Source organism: Pholcus phalangioides, unplaced genomic scaffold, assembly GCF_987345545.1.
Source record: "Pholcus phalangioides strain wild (caught in Gottingen) unplaced genomic scaffold, Ppha-v1.0 ptg000008l_1, whole genome shotgun sequence".
NCBI classification, from domain to species: Eukaryota; Metazoa; Arthropoda; class Arachnida; order Araneae; family Pholcidae; genus Pholcus; species Pholcus phalangioides.
Window position 1 is genome coordinate 62,006,142 of NW_028301601.1, and position 19,709 is coordinate 62,025,850.

The window sequence follows — 19,709 nt, forward strand, 5'->3', positions numbered from 1 at the left end:
TAATGTTTCTGACTTTCCTCGTCTAGCCTGGATCGCCTGTGACTAGAGTGCTGCATCTATCAGATGTTCATCTCGATCCGTTCTACATGGAAGGTTCATTGGCCAACTGCAAGGAGCCATTGTGTTGCCGTAAAAGCTCTGGAACCGCAGAGAATTCTGCTGACGCTGCTGGCTTTTGGGGAGATTACAGGAATTGTGATACTCCGCTGAGGACCCTTGAGAATGTTCTCGATCACATAAACAAAACTCAGAAAGTCAGTAAAGTATTTTTATGCATTTAAAAAAAAAATGTTGAAATGATGAAATTTAGTCATCAGGGGTCTGTTTAACCAAAATTCAGGTCCATTTTCCAGACCCCGTCACAAAATTCTGGATCTGAAAAACTGACCCCTCACAAAATACAATTTAAGAAAACCATAAATTCGGCATTTCATTTCTTTTGTTATTAATTAACTAGATTATTTCGCTTCCCACTGAAAATTACTTATTTTTCACAAAATCACATAATACTTTTCACATAAATAAGGAAAATTTTCTCAAAACAGGACCAAAAAAAAAATTAGTCGGGACAGACCCCTGGCCATGACACTCTGAGTTAATTGTGACATCTTCTGGCCATCTTTTTCTCAGCCCAATTTTGCCTGTTGTGATCTTGTATTTGTCCATATTTTCTATGAATAATTCTGATAATTATTAGAAAACTGGCTATTATTAGAGATTATACGAAAATACATATGTACTTTCTATTCCAACAGTTTGATTATGTCATATGGACTGGAGATATACCTCCTCACGATATCTGGAGTAATTCCAGAGAAGAAGTCTTGCTTTTGATTCAGCAAGTGACAAATTTGGTGGATAAATATCTTGGCAGAGTTCCAATTTTTCCTGCGTTAGGTAATCACGAGAGCAGTCCTGTTGACAGGTAAGTAGGAAAATCTCTCAAATGTCATTCGATTTTGGTGTATGTTGACAACTTCTGATGTATCATTAAAGTCCTTAATTTCACATTAATATTTATTTTTCACATTTGTTTGTAGCTTCCCTATTCCGCAGGTTGTGGGAAATGATTCAGCTTCATGGTTGTACAATCCACTGTACAAGATGTGGAACAAATGGGTCACGCCAGAGAATGCCGAAACAATGCAGCTGTATGATTGTTTTTGAATTTCTCTCTGTTGTTGTTTGTTTCAAATTTTATCCTTACAGAAAGACTATCGAAATGAAGAAATAGGTTCTAGATTCTTATATTGAAAGTTTTGTACGAGTAGTTGTTGGTAAAACAGTAATCGCTAGATGTGTATTATCACTAAATCGTACTGTTTTGATTGAATATTTGCTTTAGGGAACACATGTTATAAATATGTAGCTGATAACAGAGATTTTTGCAAACTGCATCAAATGAAAGCTTTTCAGGATCGAACTCTGTTGTTTGCTTGAGTTTGTCCTTAACGTTTCCTCCAACGCTTGTGGCTGGAAGCATCAGTAGAAAAGTAGCTCTGGAGCTGATACAATTGCTAGATTCCAGTATTTAGTTTTTGTTGCTGCTAATATGCAGCATTCAGTCAATATATATTCATATGGCCATAGCAAGTCTTTTAATGCAGGTATCTGGGCTCAAACCCCACAGAAAGCACAGTTTGTGGTGAGCTGAAGTTGGTTTTCTATGTTTCCCAACTTTGAGGCCCAAATGCAAGCCGATCTTCCCTTTTAAAAAGTTGCCACAGAGAGCAACAGGTCTAAAACAGTAAAAAATATTGAAACATTACACTTCATTCATGTTTCAAAAAATAGATGGTGGCACTAAAAAATCAGGCGCAACACTAGAGACGCACTCAAACTGTCTGGTGCACATGCACACTTCTGCCACAACTCATTTGGTTGTAAATTGTCGAGAGCGATAGACCAGGGTTGTGTTTATTTTGAAAGAAAGAATCAAGTTCTGGAACTATCACTTTTCTCTCGATGAAGGTAGTCACTTTGACATTTGAAGACTGGATACACCTTGCTTCCCATCTCAGAGAGATATCATAGCATCCCCATCACTAACGTTTCGGAAACATTGAGCACAAACTCAAGTAAATAGTGGCCTTCAAACCCATCTGGTGCGCTGCGTGTTGAACTAAATGTGGCGCTAAATTTTCCCATCAGTAAAATTTAATTCTTGCACAGTATCCAATTATTTGAATCTAATTTTGCTCATTTATATTAACGTTCTAAAAATTAAGGGGCTGATATGTATATATATAACTGTTATTTTTAAATTGATTTAAATTCTTCTTATTTGTATCTTATAAAAAAAATAGAGGGAAAAAAATTATTCAGTTTAATTCATTCAAAATATGAAAGTATTTTCTTGAATATTTTTCTTTTCAGGGGAGCATATTACGCTATTGTTGTTAATCCTGGTTTTAAGATCATCTCTCTGAACATGAATTACTGCAACAGTCTTAATTGGTATGTAACCTGCATCACACTCGGTTTTCTTTCCTAAATTTAGTTCATCAATAACATTGAATTAAAATGAATTGTACATGATCGTAATTTGGTCGAGTGAATTTAAGGGAGCAGCTAAACAAAGCTCTGTTATGATGTCAAAGTTGACTTTTTGTTGAAATAATGAGCTAGTATACTTACTATATTAATTACAACTTAATACAATAACATGATAGGTGCCAGCATTTGTTTGTTTTGGTTCGAAAATGTATATTACGAAAAATATTGAACATAGACATCTTAAGATTAATTTTATATTACATGGACAATCATAAAGTTTTTTACAAACCAAATTAAAGGTGCTCAATATGTTCACCTTGAGATGCATGACATATGTCTATGCAGTATTCAAATTTGTCCCAAACATTTGCGTGCATGTTTGCATCTACTGCTTCCTCGGCTGCTGTTATGCATATCTTCAGTTCGGTTGATGTAGCTGGAAGGGGAGGTACATAAACGTAGTCTTTTATAAACCCCCCACAAGAAATAATCCTACACTGTGTGGATGCCAGTGATGTTTAACTGAATTGTCAGGTCCAGTATGGCCACTACATTGTTTAAGAATGTGATTGTTCAAAAATTCTTGAACATCCAAGCTCCAGTGTGGTGACGCCCTGTCCTGCTGGAAAATGAAGTCATCCGAATCGTTTCCTAACTGTGTGAAAAGCCAATCTCATCAAACACTGAAGTGGTGGACGAAGGAAGAGCATTAGCGCTACCTCAGCAACTGCATGAAACTTAACATTTCCCTCTTTCTACTTACACATTATTCGATCAAAATGGATTAAAAGCTGAATAGTTGTGAGTTTTTAAATAGGATGATTCTTTTTGAAACACCCTGGAAGAAATGGAGAGGGGGAAATGTACAAGTTTCTATTTCGCAAAATTTTGTTTACTGAAATTGAATTTTTCAATTATTGATTTCTAACTTAGTTTTCTTACATTTCTGATTTATTTTTTGTTCTTGATTTATTAGCTTCGATAAAAAGTTGAACTGTAAAAAAGTTAGACATGACTGCTTTCAGTAGTAAATCATCTTCTATGATAGACTTGGCTGAGGTCATGATTGGTTCAGCTGTAAAGAGACTAAGCTGTCAGAACAATGATCTATGTTACATGTGCATGCCTCCCTCATCTGCCTAACATGTGCTTGGTATCCTAAAGGCTTGGTTTTTTGGCGAGAAATGCCTGAAATTCTTGAACTTTGTAATGTGATATTTGTTAGGGTACAGCTTTTCATTCAGCTTGCCACTCTCATCATAGAGAAATCAAGTTTACTGACCCATTATAAAATAACTAAGAATAATATCAGAAAAAAAGGGTTCTGATTTTTTCCCTTCAAGTGTTGTATTTTTAACATTGTTTCTAATTAACTGTCAGTTATTTACATTATTAACTTTAAAGTTTAAATATATTCTAATTAAACCAATTTTTTTGTTCAATTATCAAAAATTTTGCCTAGGACGGGTTTTCAAATTTTCCCCACTTGCGGTGCCCTGTTTGCTAATCAGTGCTTATGCGCAGCTCCCCGGAGCAGTTAAAAAAAATCTCTTTGAAAAACCTTTGTCAGGGCCGACGTGTTCTTTGGTGCCCCTCACAAAGATTAGTGGCGCACAGTTTGAGAACCTTAGGCCTAGGATGAATGGTTCTAAATTATAATTTTGAATCCCTATTGCCTAAATTAATATCCATTGAGCGTTAAAGGCAGTGTTGCTTAATGCATGGGCCCCAAGAAGAGGGGCCTCATAAAAATGAGATCCGGTTGAAATTTTCTACGATTTACCAGGTAGGGCCTCCGAAAAATCACTTGGCCCGGGGGCCCATGATACTCTTAAGAGGGCCCTGGTTGAAGGATCACACATATCCCTTTTCACATCTCAGAATGATATCGAAGTGTTCTCGAATGATTGATGTGTCCGGAAATTTCATTAAATAATAATTAACATAGAGCCACTTCTAACAAAGGCAACAAAAGTAAATTGATTAGTGGCTTCAACAATCATCCATATAAGAATGCTATGCACTTTGAAACATAAGTATAGATTTAGAGCAATCGGACCCATTAACAATTATTAATCTTGCGTACAACACCCATCTGTCATCCCTCGGCGACCGGAGTATTCTTGAGGTTCGGAGAGCATCCTGGGGTAATTATGGTTACATAGTCAGTTCAGGTTCTTGCACCGCAGCTTGCATTGTTGCAGAGGATGGACGTTCCTCCTTGTTTAGATAAAGTCTTGATTCCTCTATTCATGTTACAAAAAGATGTGTCTACAATGAATAGATCTGCAACTTCAACAGTGGAAAATCTGGAATCGCAGTGGCATACTCGGGTATCACAGTGGTCATTCTAAATAAAAATCAAAGTTGTACACTAATTTTGTTCCTGCAGAAATAGATGTAATTACTAAATAATCTTGTTGACAATGATTATATTGTCTCTAATTTGAGGAAGGTCAAGCCCAATTTATGTAATGCATACAATTAGTAACCAAAGGTCATTGGATTAAATTAATATGCAAAGTTTCTCAAATCAATTCATCATTTATTTCTACTTTGAAAGAACTGAATGCAAAAATCAAGAATTTCCAAACTTTGAGTTTGTGGCATCTTCGGGACTTTCATAAAATATCTTGATGCCCGTCTCCCATCTCAATGTCCACCAGTGGCTCCCTGATCATCTTGGCACGCTGGTTAGGAGACACACTCGTGGCACACAGAATATGTTCAAAATGGTTTATTCCAGATAAATTGCATCTTGTGGCACACCTTTAAGGAATCGCTGACTTAGAAAATGATTCATCTGACTTAAATGTTTATTCCATCCCTTATCAGTAAAGAGATATTTTCTCTTTAACACACAGGTGGCTGTTAATAAATTCAACTGATCCAGCAAATGAGTTGCATTGGTTGGTTAAACAGTTGCAGATGTCTGAGATCAAAGGAGAGAAAGTATGTACGTTTTTTTTTAAAAATGTATCAGAAAAAGCATAGTATATTTATATAAAAATTTATTCAATGCCATTTGACATAGTGACAGCTAAAACTGTTGAAATCCAGCTGCAGTGAAACCTGTTTAGAATGGAATAAAAAAATTATGATGATTAGTACTTTGATCTGCATCTTATAAAATGGGGAAATTACTTCAGTCCCTTGACTTTTAATCTTCTATACAGGTTTCACTGTATATGTTTTTATAATTTTTATGTCATGAGGTGAGGATTAAATAAATAACAATTTCGCAGCGCAAAATGTGTCATTCATGCAATGGTGGTAAATTGAATCGATCCCACTTAACCCTTACAAAGAACTCGTGGACCTCCTTTCTATTGTTTAGAATCGTGTATCAGATATCTACGTATAAAACTACCATGTTGCCCCACATTAGCCAACATGCTAGGAAACAGTGAAGGAGACCGGCATGCTAAGCAATTCAAGAAATTGATTCTGGAAAATTCTTAAATATCTTTATTCTAAAAATCCATTGAATTGGCCAAATGCATATTGTGATCCTTATCAAACCTCATCTTTTCTGGCATGCCAAACTAAACCCAGACATTCCAAGGGCTGGTGTCACTCAAGTTTCAGGGTATGCCGAGTAATGCGGTACGTAAATATTATTGTTGTGAAATCATGAAGCTTGAACTACCAGACAGATACCCACGTTAATATTCCTTACGGAACCTCTAACGAAATCATGAAGCTGCGGACTGAGCATTCTGCCCTTCTCTCTTTCTTTCCCAAGCTAGCCACTCCACTGTCCAGTGCTCTTGTCCCTCTCTCCTTCTGTCTGTTTCTTTTTTCTTGGAACAACCTCCTAATGGGCCCCCCCCCCAACTTTTGGCAATTTCTAACCTCTTGGTAATTTTTTTTGCCAGTCAGAAGTGATGATTTCTCACAAAGGCTTCAATAAAAAAAATCCCCCTTTTTATAGACAATTTTTTTTCCAATTGGTTTATACGAAAAAATGATTCCACTGTATATAGAGAAAATCCACAGAAATGTACTTGGTATTCCCGCTAGTTAATGATATATGTGCTATTCAGTGAAAAAATTAGATGTGTAGCATAGCTGTGTCTCTTTATGAATGTTTATTTTATTGTTTCTTCATTTGATAGGTGCATATTATTGGTCATATTCCTCCTGGAAATTCAGATTGTGTCACTATATGGAGCAAGAATTATTATAATATTATTAAGAGGTTGTGTCCTTTTTTTGTATCATTATCATGTGGGAAGTTGTATTAATGTACTCAATATTTCAGTTTTATTGTTATGAAATGCATTGAACTATTATTTTTATAGTTTTGCATTTATGCTCAGCATTTCAAGCCACGTTTGCTTTTATTCATACTTAAAATGAGTTGAATTTATTTCTTAATCCACTAATGGAATACAAATACTTTCACAGCCTGTTCGCGGTAAACCGGTTGTTAAATTGTTGGTAAATGCAAGTACATTGGGCTGCTGCTCACGCACCCACCTCAAAGAGAATCCTGATTGCAGGTGGTATTTTTGCAACCTATTTGCCAAATTCAACAAAAAATTAGGTATTGGCTTTACGAAGTTAGGATGAACCCTCCAAGTCCCACAACATTCTTTATTGTTGAATTACAGTCTTAAATTATATGCTTATTCTCATTTCAGAAAGTTATAATTTGATTCGGGTTTTATGTGATTTCTGTCTAAATTCCATTAGCAACAACATGACCAGTTGTTAAGTATCTCCCAGGTGCATATGAAAAGATCTAATCAATGATTAGTCAATTGCGGGATGCCTTAGAAATATTCTTAAACATTGCTCTATATTAGCAGCTCTATTTTTACTACCATGATGCATATCAGTATTTTTATTTTTCCTATAAGTTTCCTAACCTTTTTGATGTAGACCCCATGTAGTGATGGTCAATATATCAAGGATCTTCCCTTCCCTGTGGTGCCGGTTAATGCTCTGTGGACCCTTTTGTAGCATCAGAAGGCTAATTTTGTCTTAATCATGAAACAAAATGTATAGATGGATATTGTATGAGACGGAAACCTGTCTTAAATGTAATCAAAATATAGTCTTTTCACACACACACAATGATTAGTGTTTTTATTTGCACCTTTATGAAAGGGAAATCTGTCTAAAACGGAATATTATTTCAGTCTTTTGACTTTCTGTTTCGTACAGGTTTCACTGCATATGTTTTCATAATTTGTATGTCATGAGGTTAGGATAAAATAAATTACAATTCCGCATCGCAAAATGTGTCATTCATGCAATGGTGGTAAATTGAATCGATCCCAATTAACCCTTACAAAGAACTTGTGGGCCTCCTTTTTCCCCCCAAGGGTCTACAAACCACAGGTCAAAAAACATTGATACATATCATGCCACTTCCAAGAGAAATGAAAAGTGCAATTTTCTTTGATGTATCATGCTTGTAATTAAGTACCCGATTAAAAATCAATCTGAATTGCATACTTGTGCATTGCGCAGTTAGGAAAATTAACATTTTACAGGATATACGAACCATTTTCCTCATGATCGTTCAAACTTTTTCTTTCAAATTTATAGTTCTTCATCATTCTATTATAGAACAATTTTTTTCTTGTATGGATGTTTTCAAATGCTAAATATGTTTCAAAACACATTCAATGCTGTTGTAATTGTTTGGGAATTTTTTCACAGATATGAAAGCACAATTAGAGGGCAATTTTTCGGTCACACCCACAGTGACGAATTTGCAGTCTTCTATGACACAGAAAATCCCAAGAAAAATCGTCCGTTTGGTGCTATGTACATCGGTCCAAGTGTAACAACTTTTATGGGATATAATCCTGGATATAGGATATATACCGTTGATGGCAACTACCCAAATAGCTCCAGAGTGAGTGCCTTAAAGAGTAGTTTTTCCATTTAAAATTACATCTGATAAATTTAAAAGCGTTTTGAATATTTAGAATTTGATATGTATGTATAAAATGTTTCAGGTGGTTTTGGATCATGAAAACTATATCATGAATCTAACAGAGGCGAACATTGGTGGACAACAGAGCGAGCCAAAATGGTTTTTGGAATATACAGCTAAAAAAGCCTATAACATGACATCTTTATTGCCATCAGACTGGGATGAAGTAGCTCAGAAATTCAGTCAAGATGACAGTCTGTTTCAGTTATATTATCGGTAAGGATTGCTCAAGGATACATGATCTCGGTACTATTGATTACAAAAGATATGGTTTTGTAATTTTCTGGATATGGATTCTATTTTATTTTGCGGTGTTTTGAATGGGGGGGAAACAATTTTTTAGACTGGTCCATGGACATTGACCTTTACATTAGGGGGCCATTCAAGTATTACATCAACAGATTTTTAGCCATTTTTGACCTCCTCCCCCCTTGTCAGCAAAATCTTGTTAGCTCTGAACCCCCACTTCCCAATGCTTATTGGGATCAAAGACGTACGTGTGGGGGAGGGGGAAGCATTAACCTCCCTATGCCCCCCACTCCCAATGACCCAAAAATCTTTTTTTTAATGCAAAAAATAAAAAAAAATGTGTGTATATATATATATATATATATACACAGGGTGATTATAAAAAAACTATCCCGACACATGGGCCCCTAACTATCATACCATTCACAGAAACTGAATGAAATTTTGGCATAAGGTATTTTGAGGTATGCGCTCAAGAATGATATGGAAAACAACACTGTCACTCTAACAGTTACGGTTACAGTGAGAAAATTTTGAAAATATCAAATGGCAACACCAAGTTTTTTGTATTGGAATGTGATCTCCATTGTGAAAAACCCTAAATAGCATTCGAACGGCAACTATAGCATGAAAATCACCGGCGGTAGATAGGCTAAAAGTGAGGACAACCAATAAGGACAGAGAAGCAGCATAAAATAAAGCATTTTATTGTGTTTCACAAATTTTCCACATGACCTTGTGGAGGACTAATCAGGCTGGGATCTCAGCCGAAGAAACGGTGTGACGAATGAAACGAACATTAATGCTCTGGTGCACGGCAAAGTCCTTTTTACTTTTTCCTTACCTAGCTCTGGGGATTTTCGTGCTACAGGTGCCATTCCAACGCTATTTAGTGTTTTTCAGTATTGAGATCGCATTCCAATACAAAAAACTTGGTGTTGCCATTTGATATTTTCGAAACTGTAACCGTAACTGTTAGAGTGACACTGTTGCTTTCCATATCATTCTTGAGCGCATACCTCAAAATACCTTATGCCAAAATTTCATTCAGTTTCTGTGAATGGTATGATAGTTAGGGGCCCATGTGTCGGGATAGTTTTTTTATAATCACCCCGTATATATATATATATATATTTTTTTTTAATTTAAATTTTTTAAGAAAATAGTTATATCTTATTATAATCAATTTCTGTTAATTCAATGTTTGAAAGCTAGGAACTCAAAATTTCTCTTAAAGAAATTTATTACAACCCACCCTCTAAGCCGTATATGCTAAACCCATGGCTTGCTAGCCAAATGTGACCCTCAGAGTTATCTGAAGTGGGCTGCCACCTCAAACATAATTTTGTAAAAGTGAACCAAGTGGCACATTTACATATCGCTTAAATGATTGTGGTACACGTTTTCAGATCATTCAAGTAGGTCCATGGCACTCTCGCAGATCACTTGAGGGATTAGCAGCACAGTTTTAGAACACATAAGCTGTCCATAGCACATTTAGAGATCCCTTACGTTTTATGTGGCAAAGTTTTGGAGCACTTGAGTGCAGTTCTACATAATTGAAGTTATCCGTGACACGCATTAACATATTACTTTAGTGTTCAGCATCATAATTTGCAAATCACTTGAGTGACATGCGGCACAGTGCCAAAACCACTTAAGAAGTCTGCAACCCATTTCTAAAACATTTCAGCGGCCTGAAACACATTTCTAGAACATTTGAACAGTCCATACACATTTCTAGATCACTTGAAGGATCTGCGAAACATTTAGAAATCACTAAAGTGGCTCTATAGAGGAATTATCAATAGGGAGAATGCTAGTTCATATACCCACAAACAAGGGGAAGGTTTTTCTTGTTTTTGACACACTCAGTAAAGATGTCATTAAGAATATTTCATACTTTTTATGAAGTGTGATTGACGATGTAAGCATAATTCAAAAGCCCTTTTCCCCACTTGTCATCGAAAGTCAGCAAATCCAAACCGCCCCCATTAGATACTGACATAAAACTTGAATGACCCCTGTATTTTTAATTGAAAAATACCCTTTTCAAATGTTCAGTTTTTGATTTGTTGGTTATACAAATACAAATACAACGCCACAACAGGCAAATTGCCCAACGAGGTGGCTGACTTAAGAACATCATGGATCCCCAAGCCATTTTTTTTTTTTTGGAGGCCCTACCTACTACTGCTACACCACACATGCACCCCCCCCCCCCCCGCGTCAATCAGCCATTTGACAGAATCAAAAATATCAGGATAAAAGGGATTTTAATAAATATCGGGCACTGTATTTCATTCACAAGTATAAGTCCCTGCTTATACATGCTCTAGTTTCTTGGCGGAGTCTGCACTAAAGACATGAACATTTTCATCCTTTTGTGAGAAATCTTTAATATGCATTAAAGGTTTTAGAGAGATTCACATTTGTTAATAATACAGTAGGACCCCCAATTATCTCAGTTGATGTGGATGGAACCTACCTATGATAACTGAAAGTTTGGATGATCCTGAACTTAAAGAATTTTGAAGTCAAAGCAAATTTATACATCCATAAATGGCGGAAATTACATTGATTCAAAAATTGTCTTCAATACTGTTCATTACTATTAACTGCATTAAAATGATCAGATGAAAATAGCAGTGCATAAAGTTAAATGAAATACTGTAATGTATCTACAAAAAGGGTTCTGGACTCCAGAAGCTGGGTTGGAAGAGATCACGGCATTGGGGAAAGTCCTGTGGCAAAGTCTAGCATTCATTCATGTAATGTATCTACCAGTTACAACATTTTAGAGAGATTACATACAAAAATTTGAAAAATAGTTTTTTATATGCTTCGTAGAATGAATGCCTTTCATAGTCTTACAGCAGTTTCGGAAAGCACCACAGTGCTTACTAGCAAGAAGTTCAAGATGTTTGTGTCTCTGCAACGTTTTTAAACTTATATTCCCTTCATTGACCCATTTCCCTTCTAAGAAGAATTAATTCCTATCACTCCCCCCCCCCTCCCAGCTAAGCGGACCCATGTCCCCATAAAATTCCATGCTGTATCCGAAACTTCTACCTGATTCATACCATCAACCCCTCCCCGGAGGAGCGATGTTCCCCCATTTTGGGAAAATAAACTGGTCTCTCTCTACAGTCACAAGATGTAGAGCTTTTGTTACATACGGTGGCATTCTGTGAACCAGTTTACGTAATGTAAGGTGTTTACATGTCATTTTACTCATTCTAATTTTTTGAATTTATAAAAAGTACTTCAGATAAGAGGTGCAAGTAGAGGGCATAGGCACGCTATATAACAGTTTCAAGCCAACCAAAAAGATGATTCTTTAAAAATATTTTCATAAAAAGAAATGAAAATATCGAAAGAAAATATCTTTTATATGTTCTTTAATTAATTTCTATCGATTTAAATGTGTTTTGAAGGGTTGTGCCCCCCCCCCCATCCCAGAGATCGTTCCTGTTTAGTTCCCTGCCTCAGATAACCCAAAGATAACTCAAAATAATATCTGAGACTCAGATAATCAGAATCCTACTTCATGTATCCAAGTTTTGAATGAATCGTGAGTCTTCTGTGTGTGTGTAAATGCTTTGTGATTCAGTTCATGCTAAACATATTGGAGCGTATCTGTATCAATGCTTTTAACAGATGCTATGATCTTGTACTTTAGCTGAGCTAAACCTTTTGGGATGTGGAGAGGATAAAACATTGCCTTTGATGTAGAAGTTTTTCTTCCCATTATAAACAATTTCCCATGTTTGTCTCATAAGAAACAATTGGCAAGGTGCAAACTTCTTGGTAGCTAACATAACTATTCATCTCCATCAAGTGGAATCAGGGCCATAACTAAGATTTTTGTGTGTGTAAAGGGGGGGGGGGGGCAAACATGATTTTTCCATCCCTACCAGTGTAAAATTCAATGATTTTATAGTGTTACATTTTTTGTTCCATTCTAAAGTTTGCCTCTTGGGGCAATTGCTTCCCTCACCCCTAGTTCCAGCCCTGAATGGGATATCTAGTGTTAAGGCCAGAGAACATCTTCATTAATAATGAAGCCTGTACCCACTGTTTTTGTTGAGTTGTAAATGAAGATAAATTGAAAAATTCTGTTAATGTGAGATAGACAGCATTTTCTCAATATATCAAGAAAACAGATATTTTCTGGATATCATTCCAAGGTGAACTCGGAAAGAAAAGTCATCAGGTCTCAGCCGAGACTTAAATCCAGACTCTCTTGCTTGCATGCTTGCTCGGGAAGCCTGGGGTTGTGTCCCAGCAGAGACCAGATGGCTTTTCTTTCCGAGTTCACCTTAGCATAATATCCAGAAAATATCTGTTCAGTCTGTTAATGTTTTTTTTTTGTGCTCGCCATGTATCTGAGCATTATTATTTGCTCGCTACTATTAAACCATGCATGCACCTTGTTCATATTCCTCTGTGGAACTTTTAATGAATCTGTAGATGTTGGAATGTGTGTGTAGATGTTGTGAAGCTTATTTCTGTGTAATACTTATTGCAGTGCTGCCCTCTATTTTTCAAACTGAGTGAAGTGTAATGAGTAAATATTAGTGCCATTGTTGGCCTGTTGCTCTCTGTGGAGAGACTTTTTATCAGGGGACTAGTATTTGGGCATTGATAAGATTATTTTTTAATCATTTCAGGTATTACATCAAGCAAAGTGACAATTTTCCAGATATATGTGACAAAACCTGCAAGACGGCTCATATTTGTTCATTGATGAGAGGACCAGAGGGCTCAATATGTTAAAATGACCCAGCGGATATAGTTCTTTATGTTGTGCAAGTTTGGTTGTGCTGTATGTTGGTGAATGTTGGAATAATTTTAAATATATCAGGGTAAATTGGGGTTACGATTCTTCTCTCATTTGATTCAGTTTTCTTGGTATTTATGCCCCCACTAAGTGTTTCTTTTACTAGTGTTGTTGGTTTATCTATTCAGTGGTGTCTACTTTTGATGATATTAACATTTTTTTTGGAAAAAAAAAATATATATAGGCTTGCATATTGAAACGCATGTTATATTGGGGTCAGTGGTAAGGTACATCATTTACATAGACAATTTTTCCCATGCTATTTTTACACCTATAACAAATGTAAATTCTTATTGTATTTGCAATTGAGCTATAAGGATGTGCCATCTGCTCTTGTCATTTTTACTTATTTTTGTATGCATGTATTGTACTTATTTTCGATGCTCTTTGTCTTTTGATCTCATAGAATTGATAATACTGAATGAGTTACTCACTGTGCATAATATTTTATTCATTTGTTAACAACAACTTTCAGGCACAATGCAAATATCATTATGAATGACTTATGATTATTTATAGTCGAGTGAGATGAAAATTTTATAATAATGTAAGTGAAATTGTTTGACAGAATGCTAGTGAGAGTTGTAGATGTGATATTTTGATAAAACAATACATTTATATATATTTATTATCATATTTTCCTGCATATAATCCACACGTGCAATTTTCCCTACTCTGAGGGGAAAAGACCATTGGACAGGGTGATAACTTAATTCCCCTGCTCCTACTGGCGAACCATTGATTCTAGACCTAGAGGCGTACTTCCAAGAAAAAAAATTATCCAAATGGCGTGTAGAACTCAGATGTGTCTCATGTTCCAAGGGACTGTGTAGACCTGACCTGACCTGAATAAAACGTTTTACGGCGGTTCCGCGGCACGTTCGCCGTTCTACCGCACTTAACAAGCGGGCCAATGGAGTGGCCTATAGAGGACTGTGTAGTTATTTAAATTAAAATAACTTTTTATGCGAACACAGTTCTCAAAAACTCAAACGCATTTCCAATACAATATTCACTGATATATTTAAATTCAAATATCGGAGAAAAGTTGGGAAAGTGATGCATAAATAAGGGAAAGAAGCATCTGTTAGTTTATGCTATTTGTTCCTAACTTTTATCCATTTTTTTAAAATTCAAATATCTCAGAGAATATTGCACTTAGAAACATGATTTTTTTACTCGGGAAAGATGGAAATAACTTTCTAATTACGTTTTTGTGCACAAAGTGCTGATGAAAAAAATTAATTTTTATATTTTAATAACTATGCATCCCCTTGCAACATGAATGATGTATCAGAGTTCTACTCCTTATTTGCATAATTTTTCTTATTGGAAGTATGCCTCTGGGATCAACGGTTCACCAGTAAAATGCAATGAGGGGAATTAAGTAATCACTCTTTATAATCTGCACATGTGCAAATTTCATTAACCAATAATGAAAGTTTAAAGAATAGAGTAAGTTGTTTGTCATGTTTTTTTATAGGAAAAAAATGTCAATTATATTCTAGTTTCGTTTATACTGCCATCTATAGATCATTTTAAAAATTATACTTAACAAATTTGTCTGTAAAAATACTTATTTCCAACCTAATCTCTCAAAAAAAAAAAAAAAAAAAAAAATAATGCAGATATTACACTGTGGTATACAGTGCATATAATAAATTTTTGAGTAATCACATATTTGGTATATTCAGATTTCCACTGAAATTTTTTTCCCTTCAATGGGGCCATTCAAGTATTATGTAAGCAAATGTTTAGCCATTTTTGACCCCCCCTCCCCCGTCAGCAAAAGTCAGCAAAACGCTGACCCCCTCCCCCCTTTTGTCAGTAAAATTTCGTCATCAGCTCTGCCCCTCTGAATCTTAACTCATATTTTCATAAAGGGTGGTCAATGATGTAAGCATTATCCAAACCCCCCTCCCCCTTGTCATCGAAAGTCAGCAAATCGGGAACCCCCCCCCCCCCCCATCAATGATGACGTAATACTTGAATGACCCCAATTGTAAGACCTTTTGTAATGCATTCTGTTTTATCTGTAGTCAGGGCTTGACAAATTAGAAAAAAAAAAATTGGCTTTAGCCAAATTTTTTTCAGAAGCCAAGCATGGCTTTCTTTTTTCCACACAAAAAAGTGTTGTGAATGATTTTTTTTTACTTTAACTCAATGACTACTTGGAAGGTTTTGAGCCATCCTGACTTGGCAATTACATATATAAAATTTTAGGTTCCAGTACAGATTTTTTCGTTTCCATGGTGACCTGGTGCCTAGGATTTGTCCAACCCTGTCTTTAGTTATTTTGAAATGTCTCTTGTACATTTTAAATCAAACCATGTGAAGCTCTTAATGATTTGAGCAGCTAAATCTCTGAACTGATATTTATCATTGAATTTGATCTATTTTCTCCTTTTCAAAATGCTTATTCGAAATTGTGATTGTTTCGATAGAGAATCATGTTTAAATTCGGCTGCTATTAGCATTGACAATTCATATTCTGCGAATCTTGTTCATATCATTATATTCTATGTTTTTTTATCTACTGTAGTTCTTTGTTTTTAATAATACTTTGTGATTATACATTACTATAAGTTTATTTTTGTTATGTTGTTATCTGTATATTTTTTGATGGCTCTGCTTTGTTGACTGCTTGTATCAAGGGTGCTTAACCTTTTGTGTTCCATGTACCCTTTGTGCCAATAAGATGAACATGTAGGTCCCTTCAGATATGATATGATAAGGCTTCAAAAATCTTTACAGAATAATAATTAGCATATAATATTGCAAAAAAATCAACAGCAATAAGTTGATTGATTTTCCAACTAAGCTCACAAAACTCCTAAAATTTCTTTAAGGACAAAGGGTCTGTGGACTCCCAGTTAAGAAAAACTGACTTAAATGAAATCATGTTTTACCACACAGTGCCATGTTTTCAGAATAGGCTACATTATTTCATTTTGTTGTCAGTTTTTTAATGGTAATTATGATTTAATAACTTATACCGTAGAACCTCTGTCTTATCCAGCTCTTTAAACAGAAGCCTTACCTAATATAATAGATATTTGTCCCTTATTTGTTCTAAGTTGACGTATTACGTTTTACAATTATACATTCAGTTGCGCCCATTTACAATAAAGTTAGGAAAAACAGCAAAAATATTCATACACATGAATTTTGTTATCATATGTATCCTCTTGATATGCATAGATGTGCAACATGAAATTCACTGGAAATGGAAAAACTTTATTATATGTGCAAGTTATTAATAATATCCTTGTTCATTATAAGCTTGTCAGACTGTACTAATCCAGTATGTAAGTCCCCAGATCGGCTTCATAAAACAGTTTTATTTGAATTCATTCAAAGTAAGGCATACTTTCATACAGTAAAGCCTCCTCTAACAGTCACCACCAAACAACGGAAACCTCTGAATAGCTCTTATTTTGTTTGAACAGAACGTGACTCATAGACATTAGAAGTAATCCCTGAACAATGATTTTGAAATGATAACCATTTTGGACAAAAGGAAAATATGCATATCATTATGGGAAAAATAATTTTCAAGCTGATTTTCAAGGGAGTTTCCCCCCAAACTCTGTGGGGGGAAAAAATATTATGTATGCCTTACTGGAAACCCTTTGTTTATTCAATGGCTCTGTCCAAAAAATAGTGCTAGTGCTCACAAATAGGGAATGAATAAAGATATCTCCGCGGCACCAATTTTTTGGGAAGGAGGTGTCAAAATCGTCTTTTCACTGTTTGTCAGCGTCTATGTCTTCAGCTATCAGATTGAACTTAAAAATTCCCTGGAAAGAAGGTCCAGTGTGAACAAAAACTGTTCTGGGTTACTGGTACACCATTTTGGCCCGTATCAGTTTTTCTCGCCAAGGTGATTCTGTTATGTTCTACCTCAGCACTGCAATCCTAAATTTTAGGATGCCAAATTAGAGCTGCAGATTGATTAATCAATTACTATAATATATAAATATAACCACATGTATTATAAAAAAGTCAATAATATAATTATCATTTTATCAATTACAAAATGGATTATCATTTTATCAATTACAAAATGGATTATCATTTTATCAATTACAAAATGGATTATCATTTTATCAATTACAAAATGGATTATCATTTTATCAATTACAGAATGGATTATCATTTTACATGCTTTATGGATCATAAATTTTAGTATTATTTTTTGAAAATAAAACTCACTCCCAAAATAGCTGCCACATTTTCCAGTCCCCCTCGGTGGCCGTTGTTGGTAGGTTTTACTGTAATTCATGTGTATATATATATAATGCAATATTTTCATACAAAAAATAACTAATAGATCCAACATGCAATACAGTCAAACCTGGTTAGTGCGTCACCTGGGTAACGCATCACTCTGCTTACCAGGTCACTTTTTGGATATCCCAATCATCCTCTATGGGGTTCTAATGTTAGTAAACTCCTGATAATGCATCACTCCACTCTGCTTAAGAAGTTGTTTTTTTGTGAAAGCACTCGTGGGGAAATTCCGATTCAAATCGGAAACCCTTTGTACACGATGAGTCCGAATTCACTCTCATCACTCCAACGATCTACCTAGCATAACAAGCAGAAGCCACTGAAGCCTCCACACCCCCTCACCGTTTTGTCACTGCAGGCAGATTCTTTCAACATTAGGCTATTTCTTACTTGGGAATGGTTCGGCTGAAATTTTTTTTTTCTCAGCGAGTTGCAGTTCCTGGTCAGCTTTAGCTGAGAAAATGTCCATGGCAAAAATTTTCATTTTTTGTTTTTTGTTTTTTACGGAAGAAAAGTTTGTCTCAATATTTTTGTCAGCTTTTTGATGTTTTAACCTTTTACCAGCTGAATTAAAATCTGAATTGATTTTATTTTTCTATTATTTTCCCTTCTGATCCTTTAGTTTGGAGATATCAACCATAAAATTCATGAAAAAAAATTTCCTGTACGTTTTCTGAAAGTGCCCATGGCAATAACATTAAAATTAAAAAAAAAAAAATTAAATTCTATTTTTTCTTAAAAATAATCAATTAAAAAAAATTAAATTTATTGCATATGTGCTGGAAGGAATGAAATTTTTGTTCTGGAAATTGAGTTTGGAATCTCACACTTGCAGGGGAAAAAATCAAGTGTCTCGTGTAAGAAAAATATTTTTTCTAATTAATAAAACTGATGTTCTCCCAATTGGGAACAATGGCCATAAAAACAAATCTTAGCTGGATGATTGTAATGTAGCTGGACATCTGTAACCCTGTGTTCACCCTAGTGCAGAATGTTCTTCAAATTAAAAAAAAGTTCATTCACCTTTAAGGACAAAGCAGCGTTATAGAAGAGGAATATGAAAGATTGACCTATTAAGAAAATTTGTATTGGGACGAAAGCACAATCGACAGAGACTTCCAATTTCTATCTTTGGAGAAAAAGATCACTTTAACTACCAATTCTACACAAAAATAATTCCCAGTGTTTTTTCAGTGAAAAATAAATACTTATTTTTTTGAATTCATAAAGAAGAATATGTTATTTTCATTTATGCGTGATGAACTGCCATACAAGACAACACTACTTTGGTTTACATAAACATGCGGAGAAATTTGCGAGTTTTTAAAAATCAAAAAAAGTAATATGTTGTGTTATTCAAATGTGTAACAATGAAACAAATAAACATTAATTGACTAAAAAAAACTCTAAGTAATCAATTTTCATTATGAACTCGTTTCAATAACTGAAATTCTGCATGAATGCATCAATAGGGAGACAGAAATCTGTGCCGCCATGGCTTACTCCATTTAGGGTCGTATTCACCGACATGGTTTAAACCTGTAGTTACAATTTTTGGATAAAAGATCAACATAGATTGGTTAAAACCTTGAATTTAACCAATCCGTGTCGATCTCTTATCAAAAAATTGTGACTATAGCTTAAACCATGTCGGTGAATACCGCCCTTAATGAGTCACTCTAATTATGTGGTCATTTATTTGGCCTCCCAAGAATGACTTATTAAAGAGGTCTGACTGTATATACCATAATATGTGTAATAATTGACTTGATGTTGGCTTTCAATTCTCTAAACTTTTTGACCCTTGATCCCAGTTAGGTCGTACAAAGTTGTGCTATACAATTGTTATATTACAATCTTACTTTTGTTATGTTA

General features: G+C 35.1%; 1 protein-coding gene across 4 annotated transcripts in view; it reads left to right on the forward strand.

The window, feature by feature from the left end:
- The window catches only part of LOC149084721 (sphingomyelin phosphodiesterase-like), a 36,703-nt gene extending 21,367 nt beyond the window's left edge, over positions 1 to 15,336 (forward strand). For all 4 annotated transcript variants that reach the window (XM_089235155.1, XM_089235156.1, XM_089235154.1 and 1 more), the window contains exons 5-13: positions 27 to 254; positions 756 to 925; positions 1,041 to 1,151; positions 2,377 to 2,457; positions 5,361 to 5,448; positions 6,615 to 6,697; positions 8,170 to 8,368; positions 8,472 to 8,665; positions 13,372 to 15,336. In XM_089235155.1, the coding sequence (XP_089091281.1) occupies positions 27 to 254; positions 756 to 925; positions 1,041 to 1,151; positions 2,377 to 2,457; positions 5,361 to 5,448; positions 6,615 to 6,697; positions 8,170 to 8,368; positions 8,472 to 8,665; positions 13,372 to 13,477 (1,260 nt within the window). In that variant the 3' untranslated portion in view covers positions 13,478 to 15,336. The remainder of the gene's footprint in view (positions 1 to 26; positions 255 to 755; positions 926 to 1,040; positions 1,152 to 2,376; positions 2,458 to 5,360; positions 5,449 to 6,614; positions 6,698 to 8,169; positions 8,369 to 8,471; positions 8,666 to 13,371) is intronic.
- Positions 15,337 to 19,709: the final 4,373 nt, after the last annotated feature.